The sequence below is a fragment of the Lynx canadensis genome, chromosome A3 (assembly GCF_007474595.2).
Source record: "Lynx canadensis isolate LIC74 chromosome A3, mLynCan4.pri.v2, whole genome shotgun sequence".
In the NCBI taxonomy this organism is placed as follows: Eukaryota; Metazoa; Chordata; class Mammalia; order Carnivora; family Felidae; genus Lynx; species Lynx canadensis.
The window spans coordinates 22,082,781-22,106,654 of NC_044305.1; the positions used below are offsets into that span (position 1 = coordinate 22,082,781).

Below are 23,874 nucleotides of genomic sequence, written 5' to 3' on the forward strand. Positions count from 1 at the left end.
TTAATTTTTTTTTTTTCAACGTTTATTTATTTTTGGGACAGAGAGAGACAGAGCATGAACGGGGGAGGGGCAGAGAGAGGGAGACACAGAATCGGAAACAGGCTCCAGGCTCCGAGCCATCAGCCCAGAGCCCGACGCGGGGCTCGAACTCGCGGACCGCGAGATCGTGACCTGGCTGAAGTCGGACGCTTAACCGACTGCGCCACCCAGGCGCCCCGGAAATTTGCATTTTTAAAGTCTGCTTTTTACCATAAGAATCCATTTGTGGAAAAAAAAATTTTTTAAAACCCATTTATAATTACCATATCTGGAAATTCAGGGTAATACTTATTTTTTTATGTTCTGATTATTTTGTGCAGACTAAAAAGGCTTATTTAAGTCCATTTAATGGACTGTAAATTGTCCTTTGTGAATGGAATTTTACATGTAATTTGACTTTCTAGTTATTTATATTTGCTATTTCAATTTAAATGACAAACGTGGAGTGATATTTAGCAAATTAGTCAATTAAAAAGTACATTTTTTCTTTCTAGGAGGATTCCTTGCAGTGTTAAGGATCTCTTTAATTTCTGTTGGACCCTCTTTGTTTATACTAAGGGTAAGGTGATACTTTCAGTGGTTTTACATTTCTACTGTGGGAACTGGTTATTTGACATGAGAGGTTTCTGGTCTTCGTGTCTTTTTTTTTTTTTTTCTTATAAAGGTAATTTTCGTATGATTGGAGATGATTTAGTAAACTCTTACCATTTACTTCTGTGCTGCTTGGATCTGATTTTTGCCAACGCCATTATATGCCCAAATAGACGAGATTTGTTAAACCCATCATTTAAAGGTAATAACCTTATTTATTTTTAAAAATTCGTCATTAGTTTTTAGAAAAAGTTTTGAAAGTTGACCATATTCTTCTTCCCCCTCTTTTGCTCTTCATACCCTATCAAACTAGGTTTACCATCTGATTTCCATACTGCTGACTTTAGGGCTTCTGAAGAACCTCCCTGCATCATTGCTGTACTGTGTGAACTGCATGATGGACTTCTAGTAGAAGCAAAAGGAATAAAGGAGCACTACTTTAAGCCGTATATTTCAAAACTCTTTGACAGAAAGGTACTGTACTTATAAGTGAATGGCTAAGATTTTTAAGGGTCAGTAGCAGAAGCCTCAAAGGCAAAAACAAGGTTTTAAGCAAGTTCTCAGTGTTACAGGACTCAAGGTCAAGATTATCAGGGTTCAGTCTCTGCTGTGATGTAGAATGCTGTGGTGCAGAATTGCCCTATGATCTTTTGTGGTGTGCAAACTGAGCTGTTAAAGACTGTGACCAACTGTATGTACTGTCAAGTAAATTCATAGGCAGAGGCAGCTGTAAGAGGCTCTGATAAAAGAATTACGAAGAACAGAACGTAAAAAGCAGGAGGTCAGAGTAAACTAATTTACTGCCACAATTTGAGTAACTGCTGAGTATTTTCTAAAGGTGGGATGATCTATAACAACTATAGCTTTAATTCCATATAAATAGAGCAGGAAATCCGTTATAGTTTTGTAGCCGCTTACAGGCTATCTGCATGCATTCTGGGTTTTCCTCTAGGTAATTCACTTAGCTATTTCTGTATTTATGAAATGGCTTATTCCTCTTGGTCTCAATGTCTTCCCAAACATTGAGCCATTTAATCCAGCTAGTCCTTGAGTTTTCTCTTTGGTGAAAAAGGGTTTTAAATTAGGTCATCACTGTGGTACCCCTCTTTGTAGATATTATGAGATTTTTCTTTAAGCATAAAGTCTTTCCTACGTGGTGACTCTTCTTTTACACAAACTTTTGTATTTAGTGTTATCTTTCTTCCAGTGTGTGTGTGTGTGTGTGTGTGTGTGTGAGTGTGTGTGAGTCATGGCTCCTTATCTGTATGTTAAACATCTCCAGCAAAGTAAACTTTGACAGGAACTCAAGGATTATGTCTTTTTTGCTCTGCAGCAGCAGCATACTAGTAGCTCTAAGGTATAATGACCATACATCTTGGTTTGCCTGGATTATCTAGTTTTGGGTTGTTGTCTTGGCATAATTATTATAGGACTTCATTTCACTCCTGAAGTATCCTGAGTTGGACAATTTGTCCTTCTGCTCTTGGGCCACAGATATTTTGTTTGGCCTGTGTAGGACGTTCTTTAATTTCATTCCATTTTAATTTACATATAAAGACTTTTTATGTGACAGTCTCTTTCAAAAATCAGAAGCTATGGCAAAACAGGATTGGAATATCTACATGAATTTCTACACGGGTAACTCTGATCAAGTTAAATGATGGCCACGTCTTTTAAGATGGGAAGTATGCTTTCTACCCTCTTCATTTATGTATGTTGAGCTTTGACCCCTGAAGGCATTTGAGTTTGCAACCCTGATGTATAGTAGTCTAAGCATAGTGTGGGGTACATAGAAAATATTATAAACAGTGTACTTTTCTTCTCTCACCAGCAACAGTACCTATATTCCCTTTGAATCTTTTTCTTGCCTGATACATATAATCATTCAATAAATGTTAGTTTCCCTTCTCCATAGACCAGTGTTTAAAATTGGACTGCTTTTGTCAGAATCACTTGGGGAATTTATATAAAATGCTGCCTCAGCTCAGACCTTGGGGTCCATCAATCTGCATTTTTTATAAGTTCCCCTAAGTTCTTCTTATGTCACTAGAATTTATAAACCACTGCCATAGGCCAACTTCAAAGTATTTTCAAAATGGACTTTAAACTTTTATTTGCACACTATATAGGTTTTACTGGTTTGAAAGAAGTATTCAGTAATTCTCTTTTGTGTGTATATTATTTATAACAACTACCAATGTGAAAATTTAGATAAATGTCATGTTTTTGTATGTTATTGTGTTTAATTACATGTCACAAAATGACTTTTTCTTCCCAGATTTTAAAAGGAGAATGCCTCCTGGACCTTTCCAGTTTTACTGATAATAGGTAAGTATCTAACACTAATGGTATCTGCCATATTATATGCTGTCAGTAATGATTTATTGCAACTTATTAAGTGGAACATTATATCAAGTTAACTCCTTCAAACTCAAGTTCCTTCTGCATTAGTGGTATTAACTAGATGTTGTTAACTAAGCCTTGTTGTCTTTAAGTACACTTATTTTAGGAAACCTTTGCCACTTAAAAGAGCTCCTTCCAGAGAAACTCATAAACAGACCCAATGACTTCTGGCAAATTCAGAATGTATATATATTCAAAGCAACTATTGTTCTCTCAACGATCAGATCTTAATTAGGTTCAGCTAGTTTTGAGATTAAGTTTATACTCTCTTTTTGCTCATCTTTCAGAGTAATTTATTATCGTTATATATGTGAATGTGAAGCATGTCCATAATCAGATAAGAACCTTCAATATTGTTAGATGGGCAGAGTTAAAAATTTGAAAGTCATCAGCTTTTCCAGGTCTTGGAGTCTAAATCTATCTTGAAGTGAAGATAAATCCATTGTGGAGATGCCTAGCTGTTTCAGTTGGTAGAGCATGCCACTGTTGATCTTGGGATCATGAGTTCAAGCCCCATGTTGAGTGTAGAGATTACTTTAATAAATAAAAATTTTTTTAAAAAAAAAGGTAAATCTGTGTGTAACTTAGTTTTATTCTAACTACTTAAAATAATTTTTGGGGTGCGTGGCTGGCTCAGTCAGAAGAGCACAAGACTCTTGATCTCAGGCTTATCAGTTCGAGCCCCATGTTGGGTGTAGAGATTACTTAACAATAAAATCTTTAAAGGGGCATGTGGCTGGCTCAGTCGATTGAGTGTCTGACTTCAGCTCTGGTCATGATATCACAGTTCGTGAGTTCGAGCCCCAGACTCACTCCTGTCAGCACAGAGCCTGCTTTGGATCCTCTGTCCTCCTCTGCGCGCGCTCTCTCTCTCTCTGTCTCTGTCTCTGTCTCTCTCTCTCAAAAATGAATAAATATTAAAATCTTTAAGGGATGCCTGGGTGGCTCAGTTGGTTAAGCATCTGATTTCAGCTCAGGTCGTGATCTCACAGTTCATGGGTTCAAGCCCCACATCAGGCTCTGTGCTGACAGCTCAGAGCCTGGAGCCTGCTTCGGATTCTGTGTCTCCCTCTCTCTCTGCCCCTCCCCCACTCGTGCTCTGTCTCTTCTTTCTCTCAAATAAACATTTAAAAAAAATTTTTTTTTTTTACTAAAATCTTTAAAGGGGCATCTGGGTGGCCAGCGGGTTAAGCATCCAACTCTTGATCTCAGCTCAGGTCATGATCCTTTCTCTCTTTCTCTCTCTCAAAATAAATAAACTTAAAAAAAATAATTTAAAAAAATCTTTAAAAGTAAATAAAATAATTCTCTTTTCAGCAAAGCAGTGAACAAGGAGTATGAAGAATATGTTTTAACTGTTGGTGATTTTGATGAGAGGATCTTTTTGGGAGCAGATGCAGAAGAGGAAATTGGAACTCCTCGAAAGTTCACTGGTGATGCCCCATTAGGGAAACTGACAGCACAGGCTAATGTGGACTGTAATCTTCAACAACACTTTGAAAAAGTAATATAACTTAGCCTGGCCTCAGTCTTGAATGATCTTTTTCTCTCTGTGTGTGATTCTACTAACAACAGACACATCTTTCAAGTTAAATCTTGAGTTTCTTCTACTAATTTATATTTTCCATGAAAGCCTTAAAAGGTAGTTTTTAAAAGTGGCATTTAGGGGGCACCTGGGCGGCTCAGTCAGTTAAGCATCTGACTTTGTCTCAGATCATGATCTCACAGCTTGTGGGTTCGAGCCCCATGTCGGGCTCTGTGCTGACAGCTCAGAGCCTGTAGCCTACTTTGGATTCATATTCTCTCTCTCTCTGTCTCTCTCCCCCCCCCCCTCCACCTCCCCCTCTCACACTCTGTCTCTGTCTCTCAAAAAATAAATAAACATTAAAGAAAATTAAAAGTGGCATTTAGTATTACCTCATTTCTTGATGCTTTTCATATTTTTGATGTATTTTCCCAGAATGCCTGGACTTTTCAGTAGGGTATGTGTCTTTTGACATAAAGAAGGGTTTATGCTTTCTTATCATTCTTTGCATCACTTTAGCCACTTGCTTTAAAATTTAGTTTCCTTCTAGACCCATGACAAACTATGTGCTTTCCCTGAACTTTAGCCATACAACTCTGGGCTTGATTGTGAATAGTGAAGGCTTAATTCTGTATTTATGTGTAAAATGGGTTGGAGAATGAGGTCTAATGGAAAATTTACTGGTCTAGAAGGTAGAAAACCTGTTTTAGACCAAGCCTCTTCCATTAACTTTATCAGCTTCAACAGTTTTTTAAACTTTTCTGTGCTTGTTTCATATGTAAAGTGAAAATGTGTATATTTCAAATGAGTATTATGATAAAATGAGATAATAGGTAGTAAGTACTTTGAAAAAGTGTTTTTTTGAATGTGAGGATGTTATTAGCATTATACTGTTAAAAATTTGGTGGATAACCAGAGGAGGGAGGAAAAAAGTACTACTAAATATGAATAGAGAAGGTGATACATACACTGAATTAAACACATAATGAGGGCAAGGTAACTTTTTAATCTTTTTAAACTTTTTAAAAGATTTTTCTTTTTTGACAGAAAACATCATTTGCACCTTCTACCCCACTGACAGGACGGCGATATTTACAAGAAAAAGAAGCAGTCATTACTCCTGTTGCTTCAGCCACTCAAAGTGTGAGCCGGTTACAGAGTATTGTGGCTGGACTGAAAAACGCACCAAGTGAACAACTTATGAATATTTTTGAGTAAGTATAATATGATTATCCTTCTAAATAAATTTTAATTACAAGGTATGTTGACCTAAAATCAGATGGAAGTACCTATTAAAGTTACATAGAGATATTATTTCATAATATTATAGACCTTAAAGTTTAAATAAATACATCTTAAGGTTATTTAGCCCTGACATCCCACTCTTATATCTACCCCTAAGTTACACATTAATTGGTTTTCTTCTTACATTGACTTTAAATGGGTTCAGTCTAAATGTTCATCAAGTGGGAGACTGAATATATATTGATGGTGCAGCAGTAAATGGAATTTTAATGCAGTTGCTTAAGATAAAGAGGCATGTGTCCTAGTAAAGATGGTAAATAGAAGCCAGATCAGAGAACTTTCTTTCCTAATACTTAGTGAAATAAGAGAATAGTAAAAACCAGCAAACTACTTACTAGCAGCAACCAAATGAGGAGAGGGATATGATTTCATGCTATAAATTTCCAAAATGATGGTAAGGAAAGGAATGGATGGTTCTTATATGCCCATCTCCAAGAAGCATTACTAGGGAAAGAAGATATGTTGATGGATCTTGAGAATGTTTGTTAATACCCCAGATGTAGAGAGAAACAAATGGGGTTAGCAGAAAAATGAGTAAAAGGTCATTGATACCTTCCCAGGTGAAAGCCCCTATATTCCACCACCAAGATCGCAGCAGAAATATGAAAAACTCGCAGGGCCTGTCCTTTTCCAAGGTTCCATACCGATTTGGGGTGAAATCCTAATCCTAATAGAACTAGAAGATATCTCTGACTAGATATAGTGAACCCTGGAATAGGGATATTTAATTAAATCTCAGAAGAGTAATAAGCAAAGTCCTGATCTTCTAACAAAAGCTGAACATAACACCACCTGAGCTCTCTTCTACTCCCAAACCTTTAGTTTACAGAAAAGTAGACAGAACAATCCTAACCTCAGACACAGCTCAAAAGATATGCAGACTGCTGATAGGGTAGGAAGACTGTCATGGAGAGCTTCAATCCTCATAGCACTTGAATAAAATAGATCTGGACTAAACTGTGTAAGCATGAACAAGTTGAAAAGAAGTGTCAAGGTAATGATGCAAACATTTTATAGCAACAAGAGAAAGTGGGAAGCAAGAAAACATAGTATGCAAAACACAAAGGACCTAGAAACAAATAAATGGGAAGACATTCCATGTTCATGGATGGGAAGATTTAATATTGTTAAAATGTCCTTATTACCCAAAGCAATCTGTAGATTCAGTACAGTCCATATCAAAATGCCTGTGGCATTGTTTATAGAAATAGAAAAAAAATTCCTATAATTTCATGTAGAATTTCAAAATACCGTTAAAACAATAAAGCAAGAACAACAAAGCTGGAATGCTTCTTGACTTCAAAATATATTGCAAAGCTACCATAGTCAAAACAGAATTGGATTGACATAAAGACAGGCTTGTAGACCAATAGAACAGACTAGAGAATGCTAAAATAAATCTTCATGTATTTGGTTAAATGATCCTTGACAAAGGTGCCAAGACTACGCTATGGGGAAAGGATAGTCTCTTCAACAAATGCTGCTGGGAAAACTAGATGTCTACATGCAAAATAATGAAGGTGGACTCTTATCTTACACCATACCCAACAGTTAACTAAAAAAGTTAACTTAAAAACCTAGACATGAGGGGCACCTGGGTGGCTCAGTTGGTTAATCATCCAACTCTTGATTTTGTCTCAGGTCATAATCTGACAGTTCATGGAATTCTCTCTCCCTCTCTCTCTGCAACCCCCCCCCCCAAAATAAATAAATAAACTTTAAAAAAATAGTTAAAAAAAATTAAAGACAACCTAATTGGAAGAAAACATTACTTAAGAGGCACAGCTTGCATTAGAAGGACTTGCTAAAAACAAAGTATTTTTGCCATATGTGTTGCTTACCTCTCTACACATCATACTGGTCTGTTTGGACATGGAGTTGGGAGTCCTGAACACTGCACTCATTATCTGGTTTCAGGCAGATCACTTTCTTTCTCATAGTCTGGATTTGTTTTGCATTTCTTTTTTTTCCCTAATGTTTATTTATTTTTGAGTGAGAGAGCACAAGCAGGGGAGGGGCAAAAAGAGAGGGGGACAGAGGATCGGAAGAGGGCTCTGTGCTGACAGCAGAGAGCCCAGTGTGGAGCTTGAACTCACAAACCGTGAGGTCATGACCTGAGCCAAAGTTGGACGCTTAACCACTGAGCCACCCAGTTGCCCTTGTTTGTCATTTCTGAATTAAGATTCTGTGTTTGAATGACAGAAAGGTAACAATATAAGGGTAACAGTTATTTCTTGCTAAGTGCCTTTTTAGTGCTGTATTTTTCTATTTATTATTATTTAGGCTTCGATGAGAATTACATACAGTTTATTGTTCCACTACTATAAATATATATAGTTGACCCTTGAACAGCATGGGGGTTAGAGTCACCAACCCTCCACACAATCAAAAAATATGTATATAACTTTTTTTTTTAAGTAATCTCTCCACCCAACATGGGGCTCAAACTCACGATCCTGAGATCAAGTCACATGCTCTACCGACTGAGCCAGCCAGGTACTCCATAACTAATGATTCCCCAAAATCTAACTAGTAACAGCCTACTGTTGACTAGAAGAAGCCTTATCAGTAACATAAACAGTTGATAGACACATGTTTTGTATGTTATATGTATTGTATACTGTATTCTTAGAATAAATTCAGCTCGCGAAGAGAAAATGTTATTAAGAAAATCATAAAGAGGGTCGCCTGGGTGGCTCAGTTGGTTAGGTATCTGACTTTGGCTCAGGTCACGATCTCATGGTTCATGGGTTCTAGCCCCACATCAGGCTCTCTGCTATCTGTACAAGGCCCATTTTGGATATTCTGTCCCCCCTCTCTCTTTGCCCCTTCCTCCATTCCTCCCTCTCTCTCTCTGTCTCTCAAATATAAACATTAAAAAAATTTACAAAAAAAACATAAAGAGAAAATACATTTGCAATACTGTACTATATTGAAAAAAATCCATTTATAGGTGGACCTGCACACTTCAAACTCATCTTGTTGAAGGATCAACTGTATCTATTATATATATATTATATATAATATATATATGAATACTGCTATAGCCTCTATTTTTCTTTAAATCAGGTTTATTGGAGTATAGTTTATATGCAATAGGAGTCATCCTTTTAACTGTATAGTTGTATGAAATTTGACAAATGCATAGTTATGTAACCACCACCATCACAATCAAGATGTAGAACAATTCCATTAGCCCCCAAAATGTATGCCCCGTTTTAGTCAACCCCTATGTCATTCCCACCCACTGGCAAATACTGATTTATTTTTTATCCCTATAATATGGCCTATTATATATATAATATATATATCTGTATAGTTGTATGATTAATATATAATTAAAATAATATGTAATATAATATATTATTACAATTATATAAAATTATAATGTGTAATGTTTATAATATAATTATATTTATAATATATTTATAATTTGGAATTTCAACTTTATATTTACTTATATATATACTTATATAATTATATATATAATTATAAATATATGTATTTAAAATCATAATTATATTAGGAATTAAGTCTGGAATTTCAACATTATATTTATATTTACATAAGTATATTTTATATATTAATATATATAATTATAAATATATGTATTTAAAATTATATTTGGAATTAAATTTGGAATTTCAACATTTATATTTATAATTATACAATTATAATTATAATAATATATTACATTTATAATGTGTTTATAATTATAATTATTTATACTATTATATAATTATATATGTAATATATATAAATATATAGTAAATTATATTACATATTATAATATGTATGTGTAATATATACATAAATACTGCTATAGCCTCTATTTTTCTTAAATCAGGTTTATTGGAGTATAATTTATGTCAGTTTATATATATATAAATTTATATAATTTTATATAAATTTATATATATATTATATATATATAAATTTATATAATTCACAATAGGAGTCATCCTTTTAACAATTTCATTAGCCCCTAAAATTTATGCCCCTTTTAGTCAACCCCTGTGTCATCCCACCCACTGGCAAATACGGATTTATCTTTATCCCTATAATTTGGCCTTTTCTAAAATGTCATATAAATAGAAGAACAAAAGAGATAATATTGACACTGCTAATGTTGAAATTCCAAAACAGTATGCCAGATGATTTTGTTTAAAAGCTGTAGATTTATTTGAAACATGCTTTTAACATATCTAGATTTACAGTTGGGAATAAAACTGTGGTCACTAAAACCAAATTAATTCTTGAAGAAATGTTGGTAGTCTGGGTTTTTTTCCTGGTAATTAGGTTCCTCTTCTATTTTATAGATCTTGTATACGTAATCCTATGGAAAACATTATGAAAATAGTGAAAGGAATAGGAGAGACTTTCTGCCAACACTATACTCAATCAACAGATGAACAGCCGGGATCGCACATAGGTAAGAAGACAAAACTAAAGTTGACACAGCATTGAAAGTAGATACATTGGCCCTAAAAAAGTAGAAATTAAATTTTTTCCTTCCTTGCTATTCTTAATGTATAAGATTTAAGCTTATATAAGTTTTTTCCTTCAGTGCTTAACAGTTACATTTCAGTAGCAAATATTTTCCCTTTTATTCCCCTCCCTAGACTTTGCTGTAAACAGACTAAAACTTGCGGAAATTTTGTATTATAAAATATTAGAGACTGTAATGATTCAGGAAACACGAAGACTTCATGGAATGGACATGTCAGTAAGTAAATCCATTCTCCCAGCCACTGGTAAGGTTCAAAACTCCTAAGCCTTAAAACAGTGTATTGAGAGGCTCTAAGGGTGTTGTGGGCATCAGCAGTTAATAGCAAACTTAGCCAGTATGACTTGCTAGTTGGCCCTAGTTGTGTTTTGCACATCTAGACCTGGCCACCTCTAGGTAGAAATGTAAAGTACATGAAATTCATCTCTGCTACATCATTAGTATCCTTTCCCTTCAGGTCCTTTCATTCCCAGCTAGCTAATAATGAGTCACCCCCCTCCCCTAACTATTAACCCGACTGATAATTAAGATATTTGCTCATACCTCCCAGGAATTTTTGAGGAATAAACTGTGAGTGGCTTGTTAAGAAATTCTTTGTGTCCTTTGATCATTTGATAAGTCTGACCACTCTTTCCAATAGCTATTTAAAGGAATTTTTCAAAAAAAGTCAAAGTTGTTGGGGTACATGGCTGGCTCAGTTCGCAGAGTATGTGACTCTTGATCTTAGGGTGGTGAGTTTAAGCCCCATGTTGGGCATAGAGCTTACTATAAATACATAAGTAAATACATACATATGTACACACGTACATATATACATACTGTTTATAAAAACTCAAAGCTGTTAATATCATCTTTCAGTTTCCTCCTCCTCCCCTTTCTTGTCACTCTTGGAGTCCTCTGACTTTCAGTTCCATTAGCAACAGGTTGATGTCTAGGGGTGCAGCATAACTAATGTAATAAAATTTCTTTTAGTTTTCATTCTGGAAATGTTCATCTCTCTCTTGTGTTGGTCCACCTTTTTCCTGGATTTCATGGCTTTCTCTTTTGTGATTTATCTTAATATTTGATAGAGCATATGGTTCCATAGCTTCCTGAGAAAGAAGTAAATTTTCAACTTTTTATTTTGAAATATAGATTCACAGAAAATTAAAAAAGTAGTACAGAGAGGTCCTATGTAGTCAGTTGCCCCCAATGGCTACATTTTACATAGTGTAATATCAAAACTAGGAAATTAATATTGGAACAATGTATGTATCTTCTTCCTCACCATTGCATCACTTGTAGATTAATGCTACTACCACCAAAATCAAGATACTGAATTGTTCTGTTATTACAACAATCTCCCTCATGCTACCCTTTTGTAGTAATGCTCATTCTACTCACACTCTTTATGAGTTCAATTTTTTTAAATTTGTTAAGGTTCATTTTATGACCCCTAGTGTATTCTGTTGTTGGGTAGAGTGTTCTGTAAATGTCAGTTCTATAGTATTAATTGTGGTGGTGTTGACTTCTTCTGTATCCTTGTTCATTTTCTGTCTGGCTCTATCAGTTGTTGAGAGCAGTATTGAAGTCTCCAGATATAATTGTAGATTTATCTATTTCTCCTTTCAGTTCTTTCCTTTTTTTTTCAGATTTTATTTTTAAGTAATCTCCCTACCCAGTGTGGGGCTCAAACTCACAACTCCAAGATCAGGTAATCTACCGACTGAGCCAGCCAGGCACCCCTCTCCTTTCAGTTCTATCAGGTTATTTTTTATTCATATATTTTGAAGCTCTGCTGTTTGATATATACACATTGAAGATTGCTATGTCTTCTTGCCTTTTATCATGAGATAGTGTCCTCTCTGAAGCCGTTAATTGTTCCAAAGTCTTATCTTTTGTTCATATATAGCCACTCCTGCTTTTGATTGTTTGCATGGTATGTCTTTTTCCATCCTTTTCTTTTTTTTTAAGTTTATTAATTTATTTTGAGAGAGAGAGAATGTGCTCAAGTGCACTTGAGCAGGGGAGGGATAGGGAGGGGGAGGGAATCCCAAGCATGCTCTATGCTGTCAGGATGGAGCCCAGTGCAGGGCTCAATCTCACAAACCCTAAGATCGTGAGCTGAGACGAAATCAAGATTCAGTTGCTTAACTGACTGAACCACCCAGGCACCTCTCTATCCTTTTATTTTCAAGCTACATGTATCATTATCTTTGAGGTGAATTTCTTATAGGCAGCATGTAATTGAGTCACATTTTTTCATCTCAGTCTCTTTAAATCAGTAAATTCAGACTTACATTTAATTATTGATCTGTTAGGGCATATGTCTGCCATTTTATTTCTTGTTTTCTGTTTGTACTCTTTGGTGTTTTGTTTGTTTTTTTTTCCCCCATCTTCCTCTTGATTACCTGAACATTTTTTATTTGTTTTAAAAAAATTTTTTTTAACATTTATTTATTTTTGAGAACAGAGATAGAGCACAAGTTGGGGAGGGGCAGAGAGAGAGGGAGACACAGAATCTGAAGTGGGCTCCAGGCTCTGAGTTGTCAGCACAGAGCCCAACGCAGGGGTTGAACTCACGAACTATGAAATCCTGACCTGAGCTGGAGTTGGACACTTAACTGACTGAGCCACCCAGGTGCCCCTATTTGTTTATTAAGCTCTATGCCCAACATAGGGCTTGAACTCATGACCCTGAGATCAAGAGTTGCATGCTCTACTGACTGAGCCAGCCAGGCACCCCTGCTTGAACATTTTTTAGACTGTTATTCTTTGTATGGATTTGTTTTAGTGGTTACTCTAAGTATTACGTTATATATGCATATCTTCACAGTCCACTGGTATAGACATTTTACAGTTCAAACAAAATGTAAAAACCTTAAGGCCCTTTTTTAAAACTCTGCATAAAGGCTTTATTTTATTTTATTTTATTTTTGTTTTGTTTTGTTTTGTTTATTTTTTAGAGAGAGAGTATGTGTGAGCTGGGGAGAGGGGCAGAGGGAAAGAAAGAATCCCAAGCAGGCTGCACCCTCAACACAGAGTCCGACGTGGGGCTCAATCCATGACCCTGGGATATTTAAAGTTTATTTATTTATTTAGAGAGAGCACGAGTAGGGAAGAGGCAGAAGAGAGGGAGGGAGAGAGAATCCCAAGAGATTTGTGCAAACCCAAGGCTCAGTCCCATGACCTTGAGACCGTGACCTGAACCAACCGACATCAAGAGTCGGACACTTAACCAACTGAGCTACCCAGATACCCCTTAAAGATTTTAAGTAACGCCTCCACCCAACATGGGCTCCAACTTACAACGCTGAGAACAACCAACTGAGCCAGCGAGGTGCCCCTTTTTTCTCTTTGTTTTAATTTTTGTCTTCCAGTGGGAGGATTTCCTTATATTGTTGGATTGTTCTTGGATATCCACTTACATTTAAATGAAGCACTAAAAATGGGACATTAATAAACCCTTATGGTAACTGAACAGTTTGGTTCAAAGCTTTGTTGGGGCGCCTGGGTGGCTTAGTTGGTTGGGCATCCGACTTCAGCTCAGGTCATGATCTCACACACAGTTTGTGGGATCGAGCTCCGTATCAGGCTCTGTGCTGACAGCTCGGAGCCTGGAGCCTGCTTCCGATTCTGTGTCTCCCTTGCTCTCTGCCCCTCTCCCACTTGCACTGTGTGTGTGTGTGTCTTAAAAAATAAATAAAAACATTAAAAAAATTTTCTTAAGCTTTGTTGGCAAAAATAGGAATATAAACCCAACAGTCTCATATAATCATGTAGTATTAGAGACCCTCAACATTTGGTGTCTTTAAGATTCTTCTGGAATATTTCAGTTTCTGTAAAGAAGTATCTGCTAATTTTTTGCTGGAGGTTGGTGTTACTGAACAGAGCAAGAAAGGGAAACTTGATCTCACAATGCAGTCTGCAGACTTTTGCCTAAAACCACAGTTTCTCCTATGTCTGGTGTTCTCAAGCTCTGAGTCTCCCTAGTTCAGTCTTAGAATAATTCTCCAGATCCCTGTTGGGACAGACTAGAGGCCTATCATCTGCTTCATTAGAGTAGGGGTTGAATGGGGACCTGACGAGTTCTAACTACTACAGACTTTCAAATCATCCATTCGTGTCAGCCCCTGCCTAGCCCCTACTTTCCATTCCTCCTGTCCCTTCAGTTGCTATGTTTTCCCCAGGTTGCATGGAGCAAATTAATTAGGTTCAAGTGTCTCTCTTCAGGCCCTTATGTTTGACCATCCTACTTTCTACTGAGTAATTTGTCATCCTTCCATCCACTTTCAGTTTTCATGTATTCTAATTTGCAGTTACAGCTGACTTCTAGTTTTATCCAAGGAGTTTCTGTTTCTTATCCTTTTTGTTGATTTGGAGTGATATTTAAAAGAAGGATGGCAACAAACACTTTTTAAAACTGAAAATTTTGTTAAATCTTAAACTCAAAAAAAAAGTCTTAATGGTCAACACGACTTTTATCTTCTTAGTAAATTATTTCTCTGAACTTTTTTAAGTCTTAGCTGTGACATAATACCTTTGATTTTAGTGTTTTGATTAACAAATATTTTTTTATTAAGTTTATTTGTTTATTTTGAGAGAGACAGAGACAGCGCAAGTGGGGGAGGGACAGAGAGAGAGAGAGAGAGAATCCCAAACTGGCTCTGCACTGCCAGCACAGAGTCCAGTGTAGGGCTTGAACCCACAAAGCCATGAGATCATGACCTGAGCTGAAACCAAGAGTCTGACTCTTAACTGAACCACCCAGGCACCCCTGATTAACAGTCTTTATGTTAACAAAATAGTTGTTGTAAAACTGGCATTTAAAAACAAACGGAACAAAAAAAAAAAAAATGGAACCAATCCTAATGCTTCCTCTTGATGGGAATATTGACTGTTTTATTATTTCAAAGCAGATTGTTGTGTATGCCTCATTTAAATTTAAAATCTACCATTGAGCAAGATTATATGTTATAACAAAACTCTTTACCAGTTTGAGAGCTCACATTATTATCTTTGATAATCTGGTATAATATAATGTACACATTATTTTATCTTGTTTCTGTAGTCTTTATAGAATGGCAAAGGCTGAAATTGCTGAGAAATATTAAACTGCAGTTTTTCTGTTCTCCAAGGTTCTTTTAGAGCAGGATATATTTCATCGTTCCTTGATGGCCTGTTGTTTGGAAATTGTGCTCTTTGCCTATAGCTCACCTCGTACTTTCCCCTGGATTATTGAAGTTCTCAATTTACAACCATTTTATTTTTATAAGGTGAGATGAGAGCAAAGTTATGATATGGTGCACCTCATAAACGTTCTGTTTATCTTAGTGTTAAAGTTACAGGCTGTAATGATGTCTGGGAAATATTTCCAGAGGTATTCTGAAAACATTTTAGTCCTTTGGGTGGAATCAAAAACAAAAGGGAAAGGATGAGGATATTAGTAAATTCAGCCAGTCTCAAACTGCAGTCCTTTCTCCTTCACTGACTTGCAAATGTGACCAGGAATTAAGTAGTTAGCTTTGAATTTTCCATATTTATAAATGGAAATCATAATCCTATTAAACAGATGCATAATGAAGAAGAAAAGCTCTTTTCCCCAGGAGAAAGAAAAGGTATAAAATGGTTTGTGGTTATGGTTTAGCTAATGAAGCTGAAATAAAAGATTGTGCTCCTTCCTTAAATTTGAACTAATTCAGTGTGGATCAGTCTTACTTAGCTTTTTTTTTTTTTTTTCCTGCTAGAACTATTTTATTAATCTTTTTCTTACACAACATAAGGGTCACAACTACAGTAACATTTAATGTTACCTAGTATCTGAATTTAAGACTGATGCTACTACATTACCCTTATTGGTATGATTTAGTTAATATTTTGCTGTATGTGCTATTTTCAAAGTATTTATAGAAAAGTTAGTTTGAAGAGTTCAATTTTTATACCGAAAATATGTCTCAAGTAATGGAAAATGCAGATCATTAGAAAGCTTATCCATTTGAATTGCTGAGTGGGATTTAAATATTTTTTTAGTGTCTTAGGGAAAATTGCTTCTGATACTTGATGTGTGTTTTCAGATTTTCTGTTAGGAAATATAAGTAATTTTATTCAAGGACATTGTTGGTTTTGACCTTATCTGATAGCAATTCATTTTTATTTGTAGCATCCTTTTTTCATTCAAGAAGTGAAATGCCTTTGTTCTTTAACCACATAAATAATATAGCCTCCTTGAAGAAAAACAGGAAAGTACATATAAATATGAATATTAAAACCATACAATATAATCCTAATTATAAATAATAATCACTTAATATTTTTGTGTATATACCTACAGACTTTGTTCTAGAATTTACCCTTATTAAAATAGAATTATATAATATAAGCAGAATTCCTTTTAAATATATTATTCATCTGTTCTCTTGATCTATTGGGAAGAATTGTCTGAGAAGAGACAGTAAATTCAAAGTAGCACTGGACTCAGAACCCAAGACCCGACTTCCACTATTGGCCTTGGTTGACCAGTTTCTCCCTATCATTGCCTCATTTCTCCATGTGTAAAAGAAAACATGAAAAACAGAAATGTATGTGAAAGTATTTTGGACATCTTAAGTCCTTTTAAATTAAAATATATTGATCAGCCATTGAATCATAGTTCAACAATATCATTAGTTCTGTGTCCTTATAAGACCAAAGCTAGTCATACATGAAAGCCTAGAAATGACCAAGACTACCTATATTACCTTTACAATTTTCTCTTTACCAGGTTATTGAGGTGGTTATCCGCTCAGAGGAGGGACTTTCCAGGGACATGGTGAAACACTTGAACAGCATCGAAGAACAGATTTTAGAGAGTTTAGCGTGGAGTCACGATTCTGCACTGTGGGAGGCTCTCCAGGCTTCAGGAAACAAAGTTCCTACCTGTGAAGAGGTGAGTTAGGGCAAGGCTGATGATCCTGTCATTTTAAAAAATAATAGCTTTATGGGGTGCCTGGGTGGCTCACTCAGTTAAGTGTCCAACTTCAACTCAGGTCATGATCACGCGGTCCATGGGTTCGAGCCCCACATTGGACTCTATGCTGACAGCTCAGAGCCTGGAGCCTGCTTCGGATTCTTTGTCTCCCTCCTCTCTGCTCCTCCCCTGCTCACACTCTGTCTCCCTCTCTCAGGAAATGAATAAACATTAAAAAAAATTGTTTTTAAACATATAATTTAGTGTTTAGTACGTTCATGGATAGGTGCACCCATTACCTCAGTCAATTTTGGAACATATCCATCACCTCAACAAGAAACTGTATCATTTAGCTGTCACTTTCCTTACCCACCTTCTTCTCCTTAGCCCTAAGCAACCTTAATCTACTTCTGTCTTTATTAATTTGTGTATTCTGGACATTTCAAATATGTGGAAGCATATGATATGTGGTCCTTTGTGTCTGGCTTCTTTCACTTAGCATTATGTTTTCAAGGTTCGTCCATGTTATAGGATATATTAGCACTTCATTGCTTTTTATGGCTTAATGATACTCTGTCATTTGAATACATCATTTTGTTCATCCATTTATCAATTGATAGACATGTGGGTTGTTTCTGCCTTTTGGCTTTTATGAATAATGCTGCTATCAACATTCACACACAAGTTTTGTATGGACATGTTTTTATTTTTTCTTAGGTACATTTCTAGGAATAGAATTGCTGGGTCACATGAACCTCCAGCTGTGTACACGTGTACTTCCAGCTGTGTACCTCTAGTTTGGGGAAACCGTCACACTCTTTTCAAAGTGGCTGCACCATTTAACATTCCTACCATCAGTGTATGAACATTCCAGTTTCTTCACATCTTCTCTAAAACTTACCTTTGTTTTTTCTTCCCTGACACTTATCTTTTTTATTCTAGCCATTAGTAGACATAAAGTGATATTTCGTTACGGTTTTTATTTACATTTCCCTGTTGGCTAATGATGTGCAGCATCTTTTCATGTGCTTATTGGCCATTTGTGTATCTCCTTTGGAGAAATATCTATTCAAATCCTTTGCCGTTTTTTAATTGGGTTATTTGTCTTTTTATTATTGAATTATAGGAATCCTTTATATATTGTAGATATGACTCCCTTATCTGTTAATAGGATTTTTAAAATTTGCCTTTCATTTCATGGGTTGCCTTTTAATTTCTTGATCAAGTCTTTTAGAACACAAAGTTTTTAATTTTGATAATGTCCTGTTTATCTATTTTTTTTTGTTTCTTGTGCTTTTGGAAGTCATATCTAAGAAACCACTAATTTTATCATATTTAATTTTTCAAATGTCTATGTAAAAAATTAAATGGTTTTCATTAGTAGTATTTAGAATTTAAAAAATCAGAAATTTGTGCCTAATACACACAAGCCACACATTTCACAGTTTAGTATCATGTGAGAAACTGAGTTTTTTCTTCTTTACCTCTGTGTTGCTCTTTCGTAACTCTTGTGTTTTCATCTTTCTTTGCTTTTTTGTGTCTTATACTTCATGAAACCTGGTGAATTTTTCCCTAATTCCACACTACTGGAAGGACTATCCAAGACCAGGAAGAACTGAAAAGAAAATGATTTCTTGAAATCTCTCTTCCATGTATCTTTGGTTTTTTGCAACAAACTGTGATTAACTGTGCAATCTTTAGTATTCATCAATACTTCCATTGTAGAATCTCTTGGGAAAGTGAAAAAAGGCAATGAACTTGAAGAAAGAGGATTTGGGTTGAAGCCCTTGCTCTGTTACTTAATAGTAGTTGTCCTTGGGGCACCTGGGTGGCTTAGTTGGTTAAGTGCCTGACTCGTAGTTTCAGCTCAGGTCATGATCTCATGGTTCATGAGATTGAGCCCCACATCAGGCTCTGCACTGAAAGCACGGTGTCTGCTTGGGATTCTCTCTTTCCCTCTCTCTCTGTCCCTCCTCCACTCCTGTTTTCTCTCTCTCTCCCTCAAAACAAATAAAAAATAAACTTTAGTGATGCCTGTGGTGGCCCAGTTGGTTAAGCATCCAACTCTTGATTTTAGCTCAGGTCATGATCTCACGGTTCATGAGTTCAAGCCCAGCACTGGGCTCTGTGCTGACAGCGTGGAGCTTGTTTGAGATTCTCTCTTTCTCTCTCCCTCTCTCTGCCCCCTACCAAAATAAATAAATAAACATTTAAAAAAATATAAACTTAAAAAATAGTAATTGCCCTCAGGCAAATTTCATATTTTAAGCCTATATTTTGTCATCCTTAAGTGGAAATAGATGGTGCCTACCTCATCAGTTTACTTCTAGAAGTGGTCAATAAACTTAAGGAGATAAATTATAAAATTAAGTGAGATATGTGTAACAACACAAACTATTGAGCACTTTATGCAAGTTGTTCTATTTTGTGAAGAAGAAAGAAGGGAAATAAAACAGTTGAAGAAGACTTTTTTCTCATTTTTCTGTTATAAGTTTTCATCAGTAGGTTTATCTATATGTAAAGCAAGAGGTTTTTATTTTTTACAGGTTATATTCCCAAATAACTTTGAAACAGGAAGTGGGGGAAATGTACAGGGACACCTTCCTATGATGCCGATGTCTCCTCTAATGCATCCAAGGGTCAAAGAAGTTCGGACTGACAGTGGGAGTCTTCGAAGGGGTAGGTTCAACACAGGTAAAACAAAAAAATAACAAAGATAATTTTCTCAAAATTTCAAGTCTTGCTAATATATTATTATGAAATCTAATTTCTTCATCAAGATTGAAAAAGGGGCTTATGAAAAAGAATTTTTAAATTTAAAAGATAAACAGGGGCTAGGACACCTGGCTGGCTCAGTCAGTAGAACATGGGACTCTTAAACTTGGGTCATGGGTTTAATCTTACACCCACATTGGGTGTGAAGCCTACTTAAAAATAAAAATAAAACAAAATGTAAAAGGAGGCTTATGCTAACACCCTTTTGTGGCTTGTTGTATAGTTTTTCATATCAAAGTAATAAGATTTTCACTCTGTTTTTTAATATTTTTTTACTTCAATGTCAGTTGTTGTGGAAATAGTATTTTAGCCTTTTAATAAACACACTTTTCCTAATGCTAACAGAAAACTGTAAATAAGCAAAATACCTACTTTTCAAATGTGACAAAAGTTATATTCTTTCTCTATGTATGTCTTTATAGAAAGAAAAGTATTTGAAGCAGAGCAAAAAACTCTTTGGGATGCTTAAGTTCATCTAAGAAATAACTTATCCATACTCTCTTAAAATAGTTCATATGAACCTTACGGGAAGATTTTAGTTCATTCATTCGTCCTTATTTTCTCTTAAGATGTGTGCATCTGATGTGTGCATCCTCTGGATTATATAAATTTTTTCTTGAATTTTTTAATCAGTTAAAATCTTTTGATCACATATCCCTGAACAAACTTCAGATGAACAAGTACTCGGGCTTCACATGGCTCTTGATCCAACTTGAACTATAATTTTGTGTATGTGTGTGCAGGCACACATATAGTCTTTGCTTTACATGTAGTCCAAGATGATAAAAATGTGCATGCAAAACAGTCTTCGTAAGCAGTGAGAATGATTAGGATTGTTTTATGACCTTTAAAAATCTTGTCAGGAGACAGGGGCGCCTGGGCGGCTCAGTCGGTTGAGTGTCTGACTTCGGCTCAGGTCATGATCTTTCGGTCTGTGAAGTCAAGCCCCGCATTGAGCCCTGTGCTGACAGCTCAGAGCCTGGAGCCTGCTTCGGATTCTGTGTCTCCCTCTCTCTCTGCCCCTTCCCCACTCATGCTCTGTCTCTCTCTCTCTCTCTCTCTCTCTGTCAAAAATAAATAAACATTAAAAAAAAAATTTTTTTTTTAATTAAATCTTGTCCAGAGGCACCTAGGTGGCTCAGTCCATTAAGCAGCCAACTCTTAATTTAGGCTCAGGTCATGATCTCATGGTTTGAGCCCTGTGTCCAGCTCCACGCTGGCAGCATGGAGCCTGCTTGGGATTCTCTCTCTTTCTCTGCCCTTCCCCTGCTTGCTCATGCTCTCTCTCTCTCAAAATAAATAAGCTTTTTAAAAATATATAAATAAAAGCCTTTAAAAAGGAAAAAAATCTTGTCAAACTTGTATTTATCTATTTGTTTCATCAAAACTTTTAAAAATGATCAGTCATTAGGGGCGCCTGGCTGTCTGTCAGTAGAGCATGTGACTCTTGATCTCAGGGGCATAAGTTTGAGCACCACATTGGGTGTAGAGATTACTTTAAAAAAGTGATAATTTAAAAAAAAGCTATGAGTCCTTAATGTTTAGCAAAATGAAAGATAATAAAAGTATTTACATAGTACAGTATAAAGCACTGGAAACATTGAGAATGGAAGTGGTTTGTTTTTCATCTTTTTGGTTTTTGTTTTTTCAAGATTTTATTTTTAAGTAATCTCTATACCCAACACGGAACTCAAACCCACAACCCCATGATCAAGAGTCACACACTCCACTGACTGAGCCAGCCAGGTGCCCTGAAAGTGGTTTGGTTTTTTTGTTGGTGGTTTTTTTTTTTTTTTTTTCCAAACTTACAAAGAATAGTTTAAACAGTGCTTGCCACCTCCTTCTCCTGTAATTTATGCTGGTGAATGAGCATCTTTTCTGTGCCTTGGTGAACTGTCATGTTCCTTTCTAAATTTGGATCAGCTTTCAACATTTTATACTTTGTGTGTTTAATTCTTTGAAATATCTCTGAGAGTTCCTCAAATGTGAAGTTTTTGCCATCATCACTTTCTGTTGGATATCTTCATCCTTTTAATCTCAACAACTTTCTTCAATTATGTCAACGAATTTCACTTTCAGGAAGTTCTTCAGGCTGTGTATCTAATCTCTTGAACAGTGTCAGTGTCAGTATTCCCAGAGTCAGTTGTTCCTTCTGTAACTTTACTGACATTCTAAATTAATTTCAGTTTCAGTATTATCACTTTCATTTCTTTGTTGCAATTTTCTTTTTTTTTTTAAGGTTTCTTTTTTTTTTCTTTGGTGTTTATTTATTTTGAGAGAGAGAGAGCACAAGCTAGGGAGAGGGGCAGAGAGAGAGAGAATGAGAATCTCAAGCAGGCTTCATGCTCAGCACAGAGCCTGATGTGGAGCTCGATGCCACGAACGTGAGATCATGACCTGAGCTGAAATCAGACTCAGACATTTAACCGACTGAGCCACCCCAACACCCCCGTACTTTTTTTTTTTTTGATGATTCCCCTCATGTGTCTGTTTTTATAAAATGTCATATAGGGTTTTTCACTGGAGACAAAGAGACAACATAACTGTATGCTTTCCTGTGCTCATGAATTGAATAGCAGATGTGCCCTGACCAATCAGTGACAGACTTTGAAAGAATTAACATGATTAGTTACTGATCATGATTCACATCTATTAGTTATATAATGATTTGTAAACTAAAGTTTGTTTATGCAGTTATAGTTAGTACATCATGGAAACTGAAATTTGAACCATTTTGTTAGGCTGTTGTTATTTTAACTAAACTATGGTAACTTAAATTCTTGCATATTGGAACTGAACAAAGTATGAACAGTCTGTGTGAGAATGTGTGCATATGTGTATGTATCCTTGACTGTAATATATATATGTATACGTATGCATATGTATTTATATTTTATATGTGTGTGTGTGTTTACAGCCTAGCTAGACATCTCAGAACTAAGATCATGAATAATGGTCACCCAAATATGATTCTCTCCAGATGGTGGTGTTTTGAGTGGATGTTACTTTCTATATTACAGTTTTTTGGTATTCTAAGAATTTTCTTTCGGTAAGCTCTTTTGTTCATTGGGTTATAATTCACATACCATAAAATTCACCCTTTTAACATGTACAGTTAAGTAGTTTTTAGTATATTCATAAGACTCTACAATTCTCACCATTATCTAATTCCAGAACAGTTTCATCAGCCCAGAAAAGAAACCCCATATTCAATAGCAGTCACTGTCCAGTTCCCCCACCCAATCCCCTGGAACTACAATCTGCTTTTTGTCTCTATAGATTTGCCTATTCTAGAATTTTATATAAATAGAATCATATAATATGTGGCCTTTGTGCTTGGCTTCTTTCATGTAGCATGTTTTCAAGATCTATTTATATTGCAGCATATATCAGCTCTTCATCTTTATGACTGAATAATATTTCATTGTGTGGATATGCTATATATTGTTTGTTCATTCGTTAGTTGATGGACATTTGGATTATTTCCACTTGTTGGCCATTATGAATAATGTTGCTGTGAACATATAGGGCATATATTATTTTTATAAGTAGAAGAAAAAAGTATTTTCTCATAGGGGTTCAGGCAAGAGAATCAAATAATGGAAAATCCTTAGAAAACAATATTGAGCCTTGACTCTAGGAAGAAAAAGACATAATATTAATTTCTGTATTTATTAAATGTAAAGAGTTGTTCACTGTATCTTTTCCACTTCTGTGCTAACAAAAGATAATTTGAAGGGGTTTGCAGCTAACCTCATGGCTATACTATGAATCCTCTCTTGAAATGTCAACTTTAGGAGCACC

At 35.7% G+C, this 23,874-nt stretch overlaps 1 protein-coding gene across 1 annotated transcript in view; it reads left to right on the forward strand.

Moving 5' to 3' along the window:
* The window catches only part of RBL1 (RB transcriptional corepressor like 1), a 61,057-nt gene that overhangs the window by 12,598 nt on the left and 24,585 nt on the right, over nt 1-23,874 (forward strand). The window contains 11 exon segments of the mRNA XM_030309650.1: nt 534-598; nt 704-832; nt 944-1,104; nt 2,909-2,958; nt 4,351-4,537; nt 5,606-5,772; nt 10,183-10,295; nt 10,486-10,589; nt 15,488-15,625; nt 17,110-17,274; nt 19,842-19,974. Coding sequence (XP_030165510.1) covers nt 534-598; nt 704-832; nt 944-1,104; nt 2,909-2,958; nt 4,351-4,537; nt 5,606-5,772; nt 10,183-10,295; nt 10,486-10,589; nt 15,488-15,625; nt 17,110-17,274; nt 19,842-19,974 — 1,412 coding nt within the window.